This window comes from Carassius carassius, chromosome 42, assembly GCF_963082965.1.
Source record: "Carassius carassius chromosome 42, fCarCar2.1, whole genome shotgun sequence".
In the NCBI taxonomy this organism is placed as follows: domain Eukaryota; kingdom Metazoa; phylum Chordata; class Actinopteri; order Cypriniformes; family Cyprinidae; genus Carassius; species Carassius carassius.
The window spans coordinates 2896369-2916724 of record NC_081796.1 but is presented as its reverse complement, the minus strand read 5'-3'; the positions used below and the strand labels follow the sequence as shown (position 1 = coordinate 2916724).

At 41.2% G+C, this 20356-nt stretch overlaps 1 protein-coding gene across 1 annotated transcript in view; it reads right to left on the bottom strand.

Moving 5' to 3' along the window:
- Positions 1-5381: 5381 nt before the first annotated feature.
- LOC132123820 (CUB and zona pellucida-like domain-containing protein 1) overlaps positions 5382-20356 on the bottom strand; it is a 52979-nt gene continuing 38004 nt past the window's right edge. The window contains exon 14 of the mRNA XM_059534500.1: positions 5382-5495. Within this exon, the coding sequence (XP_059390483.1) occupies positions 5412-5495 (84 nt within the window). The 3' untranslated portion in view covers positions 5382-5411. The remainder of the gene's footprint in view (positions 5496-20356) is intronic.

Here is a 20356-nt window from a genome sequence, read left to right as displayed (position 1 = left end):
GAGTTTTGAGAACGCAGCTGATGTGGAGGATTATAATGTAACAAGAGTTTATTCAAATACTGAGAGGCTAAACCATTCAGGGCTTTATAAGTAATAAGCAATATTTTAAAATCTGTACAATGTTTGATAGGGAGCCAGTGCAGTGTTCACAGGACCGGGCTAATATGGTCATACTTCCTGGTTCTAGTAAGAACTCTTGCTGCTGCATTTTGGACTAACTGTAGTTTGATTACTAAGCGTGCATGTAACAAAATGAGCCAATGGTACACAGAGTACCTTGGTCTGCAGAATTTGCATCGCGAGCTCTGCCCCGCTGTGCGGGTATATAAGGAGCAGTGTGAGCAACTCGCACTCAAGTCTTCGCTGAGGAGACTCCGAGCCCAGTGACCCGGCTGTTCAGTGGAACAGCGATGTGGCAAAGGGACGTAAGTCTCCATTCCCTCCTTCAGGGAACGAGACTGACGAATGGGGTCCCTTACAAAACGCCACATGGCTGTCTTCCAGTGACCCATGTGAGTGATAGCACCCTTTCGTGAGTCCAGCATGAGTGAGAGCCTATAGCTGAAACAGAATACACTGGGTAGCATATTCCAGCTGTAATGCTAGCAGGCTGCCTGCTCGTAGGAGGACTTACAAAGGCATGTATCAACCGAAAGCTAGTCATACACATGAACTCTGAGGTACCCAGCCCGCAGGGTTGAAGTTTCAACAACAGAGCTGGAAAGGTGCTTGCCAAGGAAAAAACACATGCTACAAAGAGACTTACTGTGGAATACACACATGGGATTGGCCAGAAAGGGGAATCACAACACATGGAGGCACCTAGTCCCACACAGGGCTGACTTATAGGGCATGCACGCAAGTGCTGGACATTAACAGTGCTGGAGGAACCCAGGGTTCTGAACTGAGGAACTCACCTGAGGGGAGTAGCGCACGCATCAAGTCCGTGGAGTGGAATGGTGCAGCAAGCGGATTGACACCGTTGACTTGATTGCAAATGAATGCATAGACACTATTTAAACTGAACAGAGATGACATCACTAAATTCAATTATGAACTGCCTTTAACTGTCATTTTGCATTATTGACACACTGTTTTCCTAATGAATGTTGTTCAGTTGCTTTGACGCAATGTATTTTGTTTAAAGCACTATATAAATAAAGTTGACTTGGCTTGACACTTAGCAGGTCCTTACTGGCCCGAAGGGGCAAGTACCCGGGAGAACACAGCTCTACACAGAGATTATAAAATCTTGCAAATGTGTAAGGTGTCACTCAGCACACAGCTATGCACCAGCGCCCAGGAGAAGGCTACACTCCTAGTTGAGTGAGCTCTCGCCCCTAGGGAGCATGGCAGGTCTTGAGCCTGATAAGCCAGGACAATAGCATCCACTATACAGTGGGATAGACTCTGCTTGGAGACAGACTTTCCCTTCTGCTGGCCTCCGTAACAAACAAAGAGCTGGTCTGAGGTCCGAGTTCTGTCCACGTATGTGTGGAGCGCACATACTGGACAGATCAGTGCCAGGGCTGGGTCTGCCTCCTCCAGGGGCAGCGCTTGCAAGTTCAACCCCTTGATCTTTAAAGGGAGTGGTAGCAACTTTGGGCACGTACCCAGGCTGGGGTCTCAAGATAACGTGAGAGTTGGCCGGCCCAAATTCCAGGCATGCTCCATCAACTGAAAATGCCTGCAGGTCCCCGACCCTCTTCACTGAAGCCAAAGCAGTCAGGAGCACAGTTTTCAATGATATAAACTTTAGCTCTACTGAGAGCAATGGTTCGAAGTACCGATAGAACTACTGCGAGGTCCCAAGAGGGAACTTGCTGAGGGCAAGGCAAATTGAGCCTCCAGGCCCCTCTCAGGAACCTGATGATCAGGTCATGCTTCCCAAGAGACTTACCATCAACAGGGTCATGGTGAGCCGAAATGGCGGCCACATAGACCTTCAGGGTGGAAGGAGACAGCCTTCGTTCCAACCCTTCCTGAAGAAAGGAAAGCACTGACCCAATCGGGAATCTGCAGGGGTCTTCACGACGTGAAGAACACCAAGTGACAAAGAGGTTCCACTTCAAAAAACAAGGTCCAGGATGTGACCCTTAATGTGCGTCGGTCCAGTAACATGCTGAATGAAATTAAAAGAGTCTGTAATAGAAAGGAGATTAGCAGCTGTGTTGCATGTTAAATCATCAATATGCAGGTTCAAGTCCCCCATAATTAAAACCTTCTCAAGTTTGATGATAGATGATAAAAAGTCAGTAAAGTCAGTAAGAAAGACACCTGCCGGACCAGGAGGACGGTAAATTAACACACTATAAAAAGCATTAAAAGAGCCTACTTTGAGCATCTGTGATTCAAAAGAGGAAACACTTTCAGAGTTTATCACTCTACATATGAAACTGTCACGCTGCACAACAGCAAGCCCACTACCACGACGTGACATCCCAGTAACAGAGAAGCCTACAGGACAGAGCTCGTTTAGGTGAATAAACTCATTTTACCTTTGCCATGTTTCTGTAAGGAACATAAAATCAATATTCTTGCTAACAAACAGCTTGTTAAGAATAAATGATTTGTTAGAAATTGAACGAGCATTGAGTAAGGCAAAGTGGAGAAATGTAACATTCGGCAGACCGGCGTCAACAGCAGCTGATTGTGACGAAGCAGAATGTCATGGAACTGACTGTAAACAGCTGACGCAGTCACGAGATCTCCAGTTACAGCGACTGGTTGGTCGCTGGTCAGACAGCACAGTAGACATTCGGTAATGGCAGGTCCACGATCACATTAACAGATTGCTGATACAAAAGAGGTTCACGTCCAACCGGTAGAAGCATCTTGGGGCGTTGCAGCTCAGGAGCATTTTCACCCGCATTTAGGAGGAAAACCGGCCGCGGCCACCGGAATCGTTCTCCGCGATACGGCCAGAGTACCCCTGTCAGGGATTGTCGTCTTCTCTTGACTTGAGCGCCAGCTCTGCAGCCCCTTTTCTTCGGTCTCTTCTTAGGATTCCCAGGTTCCCTGGTTGTAAACAGGAGCCGGTACTCAGGTGACAAGGGAGGACACACGAACGGTGGCGGAAAAGTTTGTCTGAAACTTTCCCAGCTTTCAAAGAGTCTTTCCATAGACACTCTGATGTCCAACAACGAGCGTCGATCATAAGTCCGAGCAGCAGAGACACAATAGTCAGACGATAGGGGTGATATGGCTACATATAGGGCGAGTACAAACGTAAAAAGTTGACACAAAATTGATGCAGCAATGGCCAAGCCAAACACCGGCGCCATCTTGATGTCATCTAGATATCTCTAAGCCATTCAATAAGCAGAGGAGGTTCTTCTGATTTCCATTGTATAGCTATACATTTCTTTGCTGCTATCAGAGTCATCTTAACTAAATGTAAATTCTTCCTTTGATCAGTTTGAAGAATTGATTCATCCCCACAATAATATAAATCTCAGGTTATATGGAAGCTTAACATTAGTAATTTTGTCAATAGTTTGTATTATATTTCTCCAATAGATTTTAAGTTCAGAACAAGTCCAAAACATATGAAATAATGTACCCACTTCTGTTTTACATCTGGGGCAACATTCTGAATAAGAATCACTGATCTTGTGTAATCTTTCAGGTGTATAATATACTCTATGTATAATATTGAACTGCATTAATCTATGTCTACCCTTAAATGAAAACGTTAAAGCACTTTCACAAATGAGTTCCCAAGTGTCTTGTTCAAAATTACATTCTGTGACGGTGGATTAAGGAAAGTCTGGAAGCAGATGCGAGTTAACAGATTTAATGGGCTGAGAGGAATACAAATACACAAACAAACAAAGACGCTGAGGAGACGACACTTCGCAGTGGTGGGAAGGAGGTGAAGAATCCGGATGATGGGGGAGAGAAGGTGAGTAGTCCAGATGATGACGGCGAGTAGGCAGCAGGAGAGGATGGCACAGGAACTGCGGGGAATAGAGCCGAAGGTAAGTGTCCGTGGCTGAGTGAACGTGCGGAGAGTGGATGAGGTTCTAGGGAAAACACAGACATCCAACGCATACAACACTAAAGCCAGACGAACAGGGTAACCACATCAAACAAGTAACAACGATCTCACAAACACAAGACGAGACAAGCCATTATATAGTGGATGAGTAATGAGTGGCAGCTGTTGCTGATGAAAATTAACGGAGACGCCCACAAGCAGACGCGAAACACACAGATTTAACCACAAAGTGCAAACACCCCGAGATCACGGTTTACCAACCGTGACACATTCAAGATCTTTTTCCCATTTAAGTCTTGAACATGATAAATCCTCCCCATACAAGTCACTGAAATTGGTATACATATAAGACACAAAACCTTTAGATCCTTTTTTCTCTCTTATAATGCTATCTATTGGGAGTAAAGAGAGAGACCTTCAATTACCATGTATTGTATTTATATAATTTCTCACCTGAAAGTATTTGAAAAAGTGTTTAACAGGAAGAGAAAACATTATTCTCAACTGTTCAAATGTCATTAGTGTGTCCTCCTCATATAAGTCTCCAAACACTTGTATTCCCTTTTTATACCAATATTGTGTTATCCCATCTCTTAATGCCTAAGGAAGAGATGGATTGTAGTAAAAAGGAGTATTATAATATAACGACAGTAGCCAATTATATTTTTTCCTGATTTCAAACCACAATTTGCAAGTGTGTCTAATGAATGGGTTGTTAACTACTTTTGTAATACAAGTCAATGGGTTTAACAGCGCCTTATCTAGAGGTATTCCCCCGCATGATATCTTTCCATTTGTATCCATGCAGGTGGCAAAGTACTATTCATCTGCCAAAACCATACCGCTCTCATTTGTGCTGCCCAATAATAAAACAGAAAATCTGGAAGTTGTAATCCACCTTTTTTAAATGTCATTTGTAATGTTTTAAGTTTAACCCTCTGAGTTTTATTCTTCCAAATAAATGTTCTAATTGAGTTATTGAGATTATAAAAACCTTTTTTTGTTGGATAGAAATGGGAAGAGTTTGAAATAAATATAAACATTTAGGAAGAACGTTAATGTTAAGCAATTTATCCTGCCAATTAGTGATAATGGTAGTAAGATCCATCTTTCCAAATCTCTCATTACATTTTCTAGCTTAGAAGGAACATTTAATCCTAAATACACAATTTTTTCCGAGTTCCATAAAAAAGGAGTGTTATTTAAGGGCATTTTCTCCGCAGTCACATTCAGTGGCATCATAAAACTTTTATTAATATAAATTTTATAACCAGATATGTCTCTAAAGTTTTCCAGCAATAGAGATAAAGTAGGTAGAGATGATTCAGGATTAGTTAGATATAACAAAACATCATCCGCGTACAATCATATTTTGTGTACACAACCTCCTACCTCTAGTCAAGCTATAGATTCATTTGCCCGCATTTCTATGGCCAGGGGTTCCACTGCTAATGCAAAAAGTAGTGGAGACAGGAGACATCCCTGTCTGGTTCCCCTTGATAGATGAAAGTACGAAGATAAATCAGAATTAGTATGGACAGTTGTCGATGGACTTCTAGACAATATTCGAATCATATCGATAAATCAGGCCCGAATTCATTTTATGCAAAATAGCTATCAAATAAGGCCATTCTCCTCGGTCGAAAGCTTTTTCTGCATCCAAAGAAAGAGCGATCACCGGAGAATCCATTTGTTTTGCCGAGTAAATAATCTTCATTAATCTTTGTATATTATCGAAAGAGGATCTATTTTTTTATAAATCCAAATTCCATCCATATGAATTAAACTAGGTAAAACCCTCTCTAAACGTAATGCAATCATTTTAGTAAGAATTTCATAGTCAGATTTAAGTAGTAAGATCGGCCGATATGAGGTACATAGATTAGGGTCTTTGCCAGGTTTCAGCAGGACTATAATTAAAGCCTGATTTAAAGTCTCTGATAATTCTTTTTTATAAATTGCCTCCTCATACATTGAAAGCAATGGGTCAGCTAATTTAAAAAAATACGTTCCATAAAAGTCAATTGAAAAACCGTCCAAACCAGGTCTTTTACCCCCAGCTAGTGCAGCAACAACAGACTGAATCTCTTCTTTTAAAATTTCTTTTTGCAGTTCTTTTCGGTCATTATCGAATAAGACTTGGATATTTAATTTGCTTAAGAAGTTTAGGATTTCATCTTCCTCTACTCCTTGAGACTTATACAGCAATTTATAAAAATCTAAGAATTCTTTGTTAATTAATTTAGGATATTTAATACTTGTATTACCTATAGAGCATATTTTAGTTATTGATTTACTAATTTCTTCTTTTCTTATTTGCCATGCTAATACCTTTCCCATCTTATCCCCGTGTTCGTAATACCTCTGTCGTGATCTGAGAAGTGCATTTTCTGCTTCTTTAGATGACAAAATATTGTATTCCAATTTTTTAGACTGCAACTGTTGAAACAGCCGAGTATCCTTAGTCTTGAAGTGTTCTCTTTCCATTATTAAAATTTATTTTTCAAGCAATTGAGATTGTTTTTGATATTGTCTTTTCTTCCCGGAAGAATGATTAATGATTTGGCCCCTTAAGAATGCCTTCAAGGCCTCCCAAATTATACCCGAAGAAGAGGAATTTTTATTTGTGACCATAAAGTTGTCTATATTAATATTTATAAAGCCCAACGCTTTATCATTGTTTAATAAATGGCCACTTAATCGCCAGAGTTTGCAATTAGACAACTCCGGAGAATAATGCACTGAGATAAGCAAAGGAGCATGATCTGACAGTATTCTTGGTAAATAATCACATAGTTCAATCAAATAATCCTTCGTTTTTGGAACAAAAAAATTGTCAATTCTGGAATAATTATTGTGCCTATGTGAGTAGAAAGAATATTCTTTTTTTGTTTTATTCTTAAATCTACATATATCTATTAAATTAAAACTTGATAACTCGTATTTTAAGGCTTTGGCAACTTGACTCAATGATGACACTTTAGAGGACGATCAGTCTAACACTGGGTCTAAGACTACATTAAAGTCTCTTCCAATTATTAGCTCTGCAATAGGATATGCACATTTTAAGAATATATTTTGAATAAAATCAGCACCCTCCATTTCAGGACGATATACGTTTACGAAGGTTATTCTTTCCATCGCTATCGTTCCTCTTATGATAATGTATCTAACAGATTTATCTTTATCAACAGATTCCATTTGAAAGGGTATATTTTTAGCAATAAGTATAACACCCAACACACCCCCCCCCCGGATTGTGATGTAAAAGAAGAAAAGAAAACCTGTCCATGCCACTGTTTTTTAAGATTTTGATGTTCAGAATCAGTCAAGTGTGTTTCTTGTAGCAAAGCAATTCCTATATTATGTTTTCTGAGATACAGAATTACTTTTTTCCTTTTAAGTCTTTGATTTAACCCATTGACATTCCAAGTAACAAACTTATGTTTCAGTGTGCTTAAAATTAACTATACTTTTTGTTCTTTTTCCATCTAATGATACTTTAAGCACTTTACCTCCAACCAATAATTCCACAAACATCACATTCTTCTCACATTGGATTTTAAATTTAAAGAGTCCACCGTTGACATAATGAAAGTCATTAATATTCATCCAAGAGAAGAAAAAATGGAAAAGAAAATCTTTGACATCTTTGATATGCCTTTTCTTAACATATTAAACGGCAATTAAGTGCGGATGCTGTTGTCGAAGATATGTCTCTGCTGATGTTTTGGAGTTGAAGGATCTTTGTCCCTCCGGAAGCTGAATCCTCAGCGTCGCAGGATGAAGCATCGCATAAGACACGTCGTTATTGCATAGCTGTCTTTTGAGAGCGCTGAATTCTTGTCACTTTCTAAACAAGGTCGATGACATGTCACGAAATATCATAATAGTAGAATTGCCATAGGTGAGCTTGCCCCGTTCTCTGGCCGCTTTGAGGATCTTAAGTGTGTCTCCGTATCGAAGTAGACGAATCAGAATGGCCCGTGGTTTGCCGCTTTCAGCTGGTCATTGTTGCAAAGTGCGATGAGCTTTTTCAATTTCGTAGATCTCATCCTCCTTGTCCCAGAATTTTAGGCAGCCACTCTTGTAAAAAATCCACGGCATTTCTGCTTTCCACTCCCTCTGGGAAACCAACAAGACGTAAATTCTGACGAAGAGATTGATTCTCAAGTTCATAAATTTTATCTTTAAGCTGTTTAATTTCGTCGACAACAGCCAACTTGATATCCCCAACAGCTTTGTGAAGGCCCGTTACTGCTTCTTCCGTCTCCAGCTGCTTGGTTTCTACATCTATCATTCTCATATTTATTGACTGTAATTCGTTTCCCTCTTTTCTCCAAGGATTCTGAGAACTTACTCAGGCGTCCGTCAATTAACTCCTGAATTCTGAGAAAACCTTTTTCCATTTCTGCAGTCTCATTTCCTGAGTTTCTTCTTTTTTATTGTCCATTTTCTTTGGATTCGGCATATTTGACGAAATGTTCAAAGTTATTATTTTAGATAAAGTTCTTTCGTCGTAATAAATTTCTTTAGGGAAGGTTATTTAGAAGTAGTTATTCGGGAGCTCTAAATACTGCGTCTCATTCTAACGGCGCCATACCCGGAAGCTGAGTCTCGATCTTAACGGCGAGATGGTCATGTCCCCGCAATGAGAACATGAGTCATCCACAAACGCAGTCTCAGCGTGCTGAAAGCCCAGACACGTGACACAGCGATCGTGGCCGTCACGAGGAGCCATATATCGACCGCACCCAGAAACACACTAAATGACATCTTTAAAAAGACAACAACTCAACCTGTTCACTCTTTTAGTGATAGAAAAAGCTCTTTTTCTAGCATGATGATATGATGATAGCTCTTTTTCTAGCATGAGGATATGATGATAGCTGTGTTACAACTGCTGCTTGTGTGGCAATTTTCTTGTGATTTTAAACATGTCCAAAAGAAGACATTTGGCCTGGAACAAAGGAGAGATGGAAAAAAGGTATTATTATCTCAATGCCAACATGTAAGTTTAATCACAACTCGTGATATTAAATTGCACTGGACAGCTTCGTATGGAGAAAGTAAATGAGCAAGAAGTGCAATATTTATCGTGTACTAATATCCTAACTGTTGTTGTAATGATGTGCGAACTGACATTTTGTAACTTTGCAAAAAAAAAAAAACATTGTGAGAATTTTTCATTGTCGGATGAAGGCTATCAGGTTACAATATAATTCAAGATATGAGGCAAAAATGCCCTTTATTGTTTTTAATATTTATGTCATGATCGTTAAGTAATGTCTAACTATAACAAGAGTGTTGCTTTCCCGAATGTCAGCACGATCGCTTTTATACAATAGCTCAACTAAAAAGATGCTAGTATTAAGTGTGTTACATTAGTCACAATGCTGTCTATCTCTGTTTCGGCAAAGAAAATGTTTTTAACAAGGCCAAAGTAAGACCAATTGTGTGTCTCTGAGTATAGCACTGAGTATTTTGTTACTGAATTAATCTTTGTTTTTGAACAAAGCATTTGAATCTATGATTCAGTGGCCCATTCATAAAGACAATCACTAACTTTATTTCTAAATGAATCAGCTTTTTTGAGTTGAGTATTTTTGAGTATCAGTTGATCACTCATAAAGACAGAGATTTTCTGCCACCTAGTGGTGGCTTTAGTGTCATATTTATTTATCCATGTCAGGCTTAAATCATCTCAAAAACACACTCTGCAAAATATGATAATATATATATAGTATAGTCATGAAAATAAAAAAACTCTTTGAATGAGAAGGTGTGTCCAAACTTTTGGTCTGTACTGTATATATATGTATATATATATAATATATATATATATATATATATATATATATATATATATATATATATATATATATATATATATAATTTTGTGTCAATATCGCACAACCCTAAAATAACCTAGCATCATCTTCAAAAAAATACATTTCCTATATGTGTGTGTGTGTGTGTGTGTGTGTGTATATATATATATATATATATATATATACATATATAAATTTTTGTAAATTATACTAATATATTAACATAATTAATATTATGTTAATATTAATGTAATTGTAAGAAAACGTCTCAAGGTTACGAATGTAGCCCTGGTTCCTTGAAGGAACGAGATGCTGCGTCGAGTGCAATCTGTCCAACGGAAGGGCGTGACATCACGGGCTGGGTGACGTAGCGACCAGGAAGCCATAAAAGCATGTGCCCTGCAGCTGGCTTCAGGTTCGAGTAGGGAAGCAAGCGCCGGCAGGGGTGCCGGGAGTATGGCTCTGCGACGCAGCGTCCCGATCCTTCAAGGAACCAGGGTTACATTCGTAACCTTGAGACGTTCCTTTTCAGGAACTCAAGCTGCGTCAAGCGCTTTGGGGAACGATGTGCCCACGCTGCCAGACTTCTAAATCCCTGCCTAGTGTGTATCCGAAGAGCACAGCTAAGGCGAGAGAACAGAAGAGCCGGAGTGGCTCGCATATCAAGGACATAAAATCTGACCAATGTAGAGGGCGTGGACCACCCCGCAGCGTTGCAGATGTCCAAGAGGGACACACCTGCTGAGAAGGCCTTAGAGGCCACCAGAGGTGGGTAGAGTACCCAAAAACTGTACTCAAGTAAAAGTAAAAGTACTTCTAGAAATATTTACTCAAGTAAAAGTAAAAGTACTAGTCTTGAATAGTTACTTGAGTAAGAGTAAAAGAGTATCGGATAGAAAATCTACTCAAGTAGTTAGTTACTAGTTACTTTGGGTCATATATACTGAGCCTATTTTTATTTAGATATATAGATAAAATGTATGTAATGTATGTGTGCATGTATAAATGTATATATTTCATCAGCCTTTTTCATCAGCCATCCAATTTATGTAATTTATCATAAAACCTTGTCTGTTTACTTAAGTAACAGATATAGGTGTCATGCCATAATATATTTTTAATACGACTGACTTTATATTAAATGTGAATTTAACATTGAAAGTTAATATGATATAAATATTGCTACTAATCTTTCATTGTTCAGAAAGAGAGCAAATAACATTTACATTATTAAAGATCATTTTCACTGACAGTCTAGATTTCAATCACTCTCAGAAACTCCCATTAAAATCACTGAAACTGTTAACACTGTGAAATCAATATCTTAATTAAAGATTCGTACACACATCTGCACTTTGTTGTTTCTGACGAGAGAATTCGCCAGAAAGAGGTATTCAGTCAGTGAGCGAGTGAAGGAAGCACCGGCATTTTAGCGATGACTCATCGGAACGCCTCTGATTGCCCAATGCTTTAATAAGCTCAAAAGAATCATGTGTGATTGGTTATAATGCGCAGTGCTGTAAAAATGCGTCTGTCTCTGGCTCAGCGCCAGCAAGCAATCACAGATCTGAATTTAGCAGCTGATGATATGGTGTGATTGTATTAAAATTAATAAAATCTTAATCGGCTATTTTTTGTCTTTTGGAAGCTGCATTCAACTTGACTCCCCTCTGTTATAAGCCACACGTACAACAAACTAATGTCACAGTGGTATCGTGTACTGTAATCGAATGTAGCCCAAGTTATTACCTGTTAAACAGTAGACAGCACACGCGGTGTTCATCTAATAAGGATCTCCATCGCTAGCAAATAATAGCCTTTGCAGATTTGCTTTCAATTCAGTGCAGTTCCAGCCACGTTTTCAACGCTCTTTCTGTTCTTAAACGTTACAACTCCGAGTGAACCACTTCAGACGCTCAGCGCGCGCGGCAGGGAACTGAACGACTGATTCAAACTGATTCATGAACCAATTCACTCGTTTGCCAATTGGTTTGATCAAGCCTTTGAACAGAATTGACTCAAAAGAATGAATCATTCGCGACTGGGCATCGCTCATTGCCCAGAGAAAAGTAGACGGCGCGTTTGGAATTAACTGAAGCATTTATAACATTTATTGCATTAAGATAAAGTAACGAGAGGAGCGTCACCCACAGTAACGAAGTAAAAGTACAGATTTTCCCCCCAAAATTTACTCAAGTAAGAGTATAAAGTACCCATCTTTAAATATACTCCGAAAAGTATTAGTTACCACAAAAAATTACTCAAGTAAATGTAACGAAGTAAATGTAACTCGTTACTACCCACTTCTGGAGGCCACCATACCCCGAGTGGAGTGAGCCTTGGCTCCCAAAGGAAGGGGAAGACCAGAGGACTCATAGGAGACGTTGATAGCCTCGACTATCCAACGACTACGCACTGGACACATACAATTTAGCTTTTCCTGGTCTGGCTCTCGAAAGGGAAGAGGGCAGAAAGCCTGCAGTATGATAGGTTGTGGTGTAACAGAGGGAACCTTCGGAACATAACCCGCTCGAGGGTATAAGAATGCTTTGGCCATACCAGGGGGCAAGGTCCAGGTAAGTAGGGGCCACCAAAAGGGCCTGAAGATCTCCAACTTTCTTTAGCGAGGTGATTGCCAGTAACAGGGCAGTTTTAAGCGTCAGATGTCTATCTGAGACGTCTTGTATTGGCTCGAAAGGAGCTTTACAAAGAGCCTCTAAAACCACAACCAAATCCCAGGGGGGAACACGGGATCGTACTGGAGGTCTCAGCCTCAGCGCAACGCGGAGGAAACGTGTAACTAGGGGGTGTCTACCCACTGACTGATCGTTGGAAGGGATATGGTAAGCAGCTATGGCCGCAACGTACACCTTTAAGGAGGAGTGGGGTTAACCTTACAGAGAGCCTAGCTTGTAGAAACTCCAGAACTGTACCAACTGGGCAGTTAAAAGGGTCAAGCTGGCGGTCTCTGCAACATGAGGTTTAGAGTTTCCACCTCAGGGCATACAGTTTCCTCGTAGAGGGAGCTCTGGACTGGAGGAGGGTCTCAACAACCTCAGTTGAGAGACCGGATTCTATGAGCTGTGCCCCCTCAGGGGCCACACCCACAGTTTCCACAGCTCCGAGCGAGAGTGAATTATCTTGCCCTGCGCCTGAGAGTAGGTCTGTCCTTATCAGTATCTCCCATGGAGAGCCATCGAGGAGCGAGACTAGATCTGCGAACCATACTCGGTCCGGCCAGAACGGGGCTACTACTAACAGACGGACCCCGTCCCGGCGTACTCTCGCCAGAACTCCAGGGAACAGAGCGATAGGGGGAAATGCGTACAGACGAAGCCTCGGCCAGGTCTGTAGCATAGCGTCCAGACCCAGAGGAGCTGGATGAACTAGAGAGAACCAGAGGGGACATAGCGATGTCTCCTGAGTCGCAAAGAGGTCCACCTGGGCTGTGCCAAACACTCTCCATATATAATTCACCACCTCGGGGTGAAGTTTCCATTACCCGGGCCTCGGCCCCTGCCTCGAAAGTATGTCTGCTCCCACATTCAATCTCCCAGGAATATACACTGCTCTGAGCGAGAGGAGTTTGCCCTGGGACCACAGAAGGATCTGGTGTGCCAGCTTGTACAAGGAGCGTGAACGCAGACCCCACTGGTGATTGATATAAGAGACCACTGATGTGTTGTCGGTGCACACCAACACATGGTGACCTCTCAGGTCTGGGAGGAAATGTTTCAATGCTCGATAGACTGCTAGCATCTCTAGGCAATTGATGTGCCATGTCAGATGGTGACCACTCCACAGACCGCGGGCAGGGTGGCCACTCATGACCGCACCCCAACCGGTGAGGGACACGTCTGTCGCTAGCGTTACACGGCGACAAAGAGCTCCCAGCGCCGGGCCCTGATTCAAGAACCAAGGTTTCTTCCACATGTCTAAGACACGAAGGCATCGCCGCGTGACCTTGATAACTTGAAGTGGATTCCCCCTCGGGGAAAAGCCCTTGGACTTGAGCCACCACTGCAGGGGTCTCGTGTACAGCAGGCCAAAAGGTATCACATTTGACGCAGCAGCCATCGGACCTAACAATCTCTGAAATTGTTTGACAGTGAGTGACTGGCCTTCTTTGACTCTCTCGACTGATGTGAGGATCGACTCGATCCGAGCAGGAGACAGACGTGCCTGCATCATGGTCGAATTCCACACTACGCCTAGATAGGTGGTTCTCTGAACTGGAGAAAGTACACTCTTCTTGGCGTTTAGTCTCAAACCCAGCTCCCCCATATGTGCGAGAACGACATCTCGATGTCGAACCGCCATTTGCTCTGATTGAGCTAGAATCAACCAATCGTCGATATAATTTAGAATGCGGATGCCCTGCATACGGAGGGATACCAGAGCCGCATCTACACATTTCGTGAACGTGCGGGGTGAGAGTGCGAGGCCGAAGGGAAGTACTCGATATTGATAAGCTTTGCCCCCGAAAGCAAACCTCAGAAACTTCCTGTGTTGTGGAAGGATGGATATGTGGAAGTATGCGTCTTTGAGATCTATTGTGACAAACCAGTCCTCGTATCTGATTGGAGCTACAACCTGCTTGACAGTGAGCATTTTGAACTTCAGTGGCATAACTTAGCGGTTCAGGTGATGTAAGTCTAAGATCGGACGCAACCCCCCATCCTTCTTTGGAACTATGAAATACCGGCTGTAAGACCCGGATTCCCTGTCTAGAGGAGGGACCACCTCGATGGCCTCCTTCCTTAATAGGGTATTCACTTCTTGTTCCATAACCAGAGCCTGCCGGGGGCCGACTACTGTCGGTGTAACCCCGTTGAACTTCGGCGGTGGATGACCGAACTGAATGCAGTAGCCTTTTTCTATTGTACGCAGGACCCAATGAGATACATTTGGCAGTATTTTCCATACTGCTAAATAATCTACTAAGGCAATCAGTCTCTCAAGACTGACCTCTGGTGTAAGAGGCCCCCGAAGGAGCGGCGAACATCCCAGCTCCGCTACGCTCGCGGGCGGAAATAACTGGGAGCAGCGCTCGCTGGAGGCCGCTGCGCCCTGAAACTCTGGCAGGGTTGGCAGACCGACCTCCTGAGGGCACTGAGGTGAGGCGGGCACCGTATAATGAGGTGGACCGCGCTCTACCCCAGTAGGGGCTACCCTCTGGATCCCTAAGCCACTGGCGTCAGGATCTCTTTGTCGAGGACTTCCGGGCCTCGATAACTGTTCTTAAATCGGGCTTAGATTTGGAAGTCCCCGAGGCCCTTGGTCCCGTCGTGGGGGAACACGAGCGGCGACACTCGATATGAGGAGCTGGCATGTGGCGTGGTCATCTCCCGCCCAGATGCACCACGAGAGCGACGAGGGAGGAAATTCTGGAACGCCGCCGCCTGCTTCCGTGCCTCCTGGAACCTGTCGATGACAGTATTGACTGTGTCGCCAAATAGGCCAGAAGGCTGAAGCGGGGCTTCCAGGAGGCAGACCCTGTCTCTTTCTCTGATTTCTGACAGGGTCAGTCATAAATGCCTCTCCGTGGCCACTAAGGCTGCCATAGACCGCCCAATCGCGCGAGCGGTCTCTTTAGTGGTGCGGAGGGAGAGATCAGCGGTCTTTCTAAGTTCTTCGTTATCTTCAGACTTAATCCCCTCCCCCTCGTCGATATCTCCCAGCAGGTCGGCCTGATAAGCTTGTAGGACTGCCATAGTGTGAAGGCAAGCCCCAGCCTGACCTGCTGCCACATAACCTTTGCCCACCAGCGACGATGTAACTCTAAGAGGCTTGGTGTGCAACGTCGGAGCCTTTAGAGAAGATGCCGACCCGGGCGACAGATAGACCACGAGCGTCTGTTCGACCTGTGGCACCGCTCTATAACCCCGCTCTCCCAGCTCCATCATGTTGCCATAATATAGTGAATTGGGGCCAAAGAGGCGGGTCGAATAAGGATGATTCCACGATCTCGATATTTCGTCGTGGAAATTGGGAAAAAATGGTAGGCTCCGACGTGGAGGTGGTTGCCTCGGCCGCAGAAAGCGTTCATCTAACTTGCTTCTCTGCGGCTCAGTATGTTTTTCAGCAGGCCATTCGATTTTTAATTTATCGACTGCGCGTGTAACCACCTCCAAAAGCTCCTCATATTGGGGCGACAGGGGTGGCGAATCCCCAGCAACAGTCTCCACATCGACCTCCTCGGAGGAAGAGAGGTGAAGAGCTGATCCATCACCCTCGGGGGAAGAAACCGACGAGCGTGCTTCCAAACCCACAAAGAGTATCTGGCAGATGGGGAAGGAGATAAGGACTGGCCCGTCTCCATTCCCTCTGACAGATCCACCTGCGAACCCCACGAGTGCAGCAGCCGTTCTGCCTTGGCAGAAGTGGGGCCAGAACCGCGGGGAACGCTGGTGAAGGCTCCCTCCTCAAAGAGAGCCCTCCGGGGTCGAAGCGTCCGCATTGGCAATCGATCACAATGCGGACAGTCGGCCCCCTCAAGAGCCGACTCAGCGTGCTTCGATCCCAGGCAAGCCATGCACAAATTGTGTGTATCCCCACTCGTCTTGATCCCCATGATCCCCAAATCATCAATCCTTCTCTCTAGTCCTTCAACTCTCTTATCTTTCTCTTTCACAAGGTTCTTCAGTTGTTTGACTTCATCCATCAGATGACTCGACTCATGACTTTGTCAATACATTTAATGAGTATTTTGTAAATGTTGGTTATAAGTTAGCACAAGAGATTGTGGAGCAGAGAAATGAGGAAAGGCCAGATGAAGTAGATATACCTAGTAATATCCATTCAATATTTATTAGGGGAACTCATGAAATGGAAATACTTGATATTGTTAATAATTGTAAGAATAAAAAATCTACTGATTGTAATGATATTGACATGTCATTATTAAAAAATATCATAGAATATATAGTAAAACCATTTACATATATTTGTAATCAATCATTTTTAACAGGTATTTTTCCAAATAATATGAAAATAGCTAAAATTATTCCTATCTTTAAAAGCGGTGATAGACATCTTTTTTCCAATTACAGACCAATTTCTCTGCTTTCCCAGTTCTCTAAAATTTTGAAGAAACTATTTGTGCGTAGGCTAGACAACTTCATAGACAAACATAAACTATTGAGTGAACATCAGTATGGCTTTAGAGCAAATAGGTCAACTTCAATGGCAGTGATGGAAATGGTAGAAGAGATTTCCACTTCAATGGATAATAATGAATATACTGTGGGGGTGTTCCTGGATTTAAAAAAAGCTTTTGACATATTGATCATGGTCTATTAATGAGGAAACTGGAAAGATATGGTATAAGAGGCTGTAGTGTATTTTCATTTGTCATGGATCTGAGGAATCACACAGTCTCTGGGTTTTGTTTCCATAAGAAAGATTTTATTTTCAAGAGAAAATAAAACCGAGAAAGCTCTGCAGAACAGTCTGTCGAGTCTGTGTCGGTTCTCTATTTTATACAGTGCTTCTGAAGGCGTGCCCATGTTCAATACATTTCATGCATATGGTTCTGTTTATCAACTCTTTTACCTTTTATGGCGGTCTCTCCAGCTTGCTTTTACGATGTAGAATTTATTTTAAGTGAAACGAGGAGGCCTAATCATATATTTTGTCTTATGTCAAAATAGGGTGTCCAACTTTACTATATGCTGTATTTTGGTAATGTCTGCACCAAGGAGGTCTGATCATATATTTTGTCTAATGTCCAAATAGAGTGTGCAGATGCACCATATACTATACCCCTGCACTCTCTGCACATTCCATTCTCATGCAGGCCTCTACATAGTCAAAAGCATGATTATAAAAGTAGAATAACTTGATACATAGATGGCTAGAGTTACATTGATTATGCCTGATTAGTTTACATATTGACCAATAAAAATCTTCCACAAGGCAAAGCCTACTTTTGGTTAAAAAGTTACATTGATGACAGATATCAATTTGTCCAAATAAATGATGTTAGATCAGATTTAATGAAAGTTACTTGTGGTGTTCCACAGGGCTCGGTGTTAGGCCCCATAATGTTTGTACTGTACATAAATTATATTTGTGAAATGTCAAAAATATTAAAAATGGTTTTGTTTGCTGATGACACTTATTTATATTGTTCAGGGAAAAATTTGGAACAGCTTCTGAATACAGTGGAAATTGAATTGATGAAAAAAATTGTTTGATGATAATAGATTGTCATTGAATTTAAGTAAAACAAAGTTCATAATATTTGGTATTCGAAAGAGTATTAATAAAGTTAAAATTAGGATTAACCATGAGGAAATAGATAGAGTATATGAAAATAAATTTCTAGGTGTTATAATAGATCATAAATTATGTTGGAAACCACATATTAATCATGTAAAAAAAAATGTCACAATCCATTGCAATATTACATAAAACTAAACATATTCTGAATGAAAATTCATTATATATTTTGTATTGTGCACTCATAGTTATATACATGATCTATTGTGTGGAGGTTTGGGGACATGCATATAAAACCAATATAAATCCAATATATATGTTTACAAAAAAGAACAATAAGGATTATAAAACATGTTGACTATCACGAGCCAACTAATCAATTGTTTAGTAATTTAAATGCTTTAAAAAAATGTGATTTAGTAAATTTCTATACTGTACAGACAATGTATAAAGTCTATAATAATTTGCTTCCAAACTGTATCCAGAGGCTGTTTGAAATAAGAGAAAGTCAGTATGGAATAAGAGGAATGCATATGTTGAAAAAAATAAGGGTAAGAACTAATACAAAAAATAGATGCATATCTGTCAAAGGGGTTAATCTATGGAATAATTTGCATACAGAATTAAAATTGTGTAATTCACTTTGTAAATTCAAGAAAATGTTTAAAAACAAGGTGGTTAATAATTATTTAATTTAACGGGTATTAAAAAATGATTTTTCCTTCTTTCTTTTTTTTCTTTTCTTTTTTCTTTATATACTTTATGTATGTGTGTCTTGTATCAATCACTACTAAAGTGCCACTCATTTGATTAATAATTATGTACAAAGGGTAGGCGTAATAAGCAGAGGCTTCAGCCTACAACTTTTCGGTTATTATGTATAACTTTATTTATTTTTGTATGATTGATTGTCTGTGAGGACCGAAATTAAATAAATGTACAAAAAATTTACAGCACTCTTTTGCGTCTCTGAGCAATAGACGGCATGTACTTATTGAATCAATCAGTTTTTGAACGAATTGGTTGATAAAAATGATTCTGTGATTCACTCATTAACACAGTTGAATGCTTTGTTCCTGAATAAATCAGTAATTTTAATGAATCGGTTGATTCTCCATGACTCACTCATAAAGTAATTTGCTGCCACCTACTGGCGGTTTTAATTTCACATTTTGACTTTTTTCATGTTTAAAATTATTTCAAATATCAGTGTTCAGTGTTTTATGTTAAAAACATTACATTAGGCCTATATATGCATTTTTAACTGCAGATTAAATGCATCCATGTCCCCTCTGAGAGGCTAAATGCCATTTCAGATGCAGATACCAGAAATGTTGTAAGAACAAGTTACAAATGCAAGTTACTTGCATGTTGTGCCATATTTAGCTCCTGTGAAAAACTGTTCCAGCAGGTGGGGTTTACACAAATATTTATTAGTTCCCCTATTGTGGGCATGTCCTTGAGAGGATACATTTACTCTGCACTGTGTAGTTCAGTTTGAAGTTGTCTAATACGATGTCTCTGGACCAAACGTAGCTTCATGATTATGAACGTTTAACACCAAAATTAAAACATAAAAAAAACACTGACCGCCTATTTCCCTCCATGTTTACGAAAATTATGAAAATAAAATATAACAAATATATTAGAATAAAATAAACATTACCTTGTTATAATACACTCTTTCAAAATAAAGGTGCTTAAAACGTTCTTCACACTGATACCATAGAAGAACCATTCTTGGTTCCACAAAGAACCATTCAGTCAAATATTCTTTAAAGAGCCATCTCTTTCTTACCTTTTTATAATCTGAAGAACCTTGAACCTTGAAGAACACTGAATTTATTTGATTTAACAATATTTAATATTGTGCTCAATCTGCCATGCCCAATTGAATCTCGTCAGTAGGTCAGGCATGCATGGATAGCTCTGAAGTAAACTAACCCTGAAACATAACCTGTTCGGGATTCTCCTGCCCCTCCGCTCGACCTCAGCCCACTATCAGTATGGTGCGAGCCCCACCGGTCTGTCAGTCTCAATCGCCACCGTGGCTGAAGCCGCTGCCTCCAGCCACTGTATCCCAGATGCCGCATCGGCCCATCAACCCATCGGCTCCAACTTTGCTATCTGAAACCACGTCCACCGGCAAACCATGGAGATGGAAGATGTGATCCATGACCAATTGGGTGGTCTCCCGGGCAGAGGGCAGTTTCAGCAGGGGAATGAAATGAACCTCCTTAGAAAAGTGATCCACCACAGTGATACCCTTCAATGGGGGAAGTCCAGAGAAAAAATCCATGGA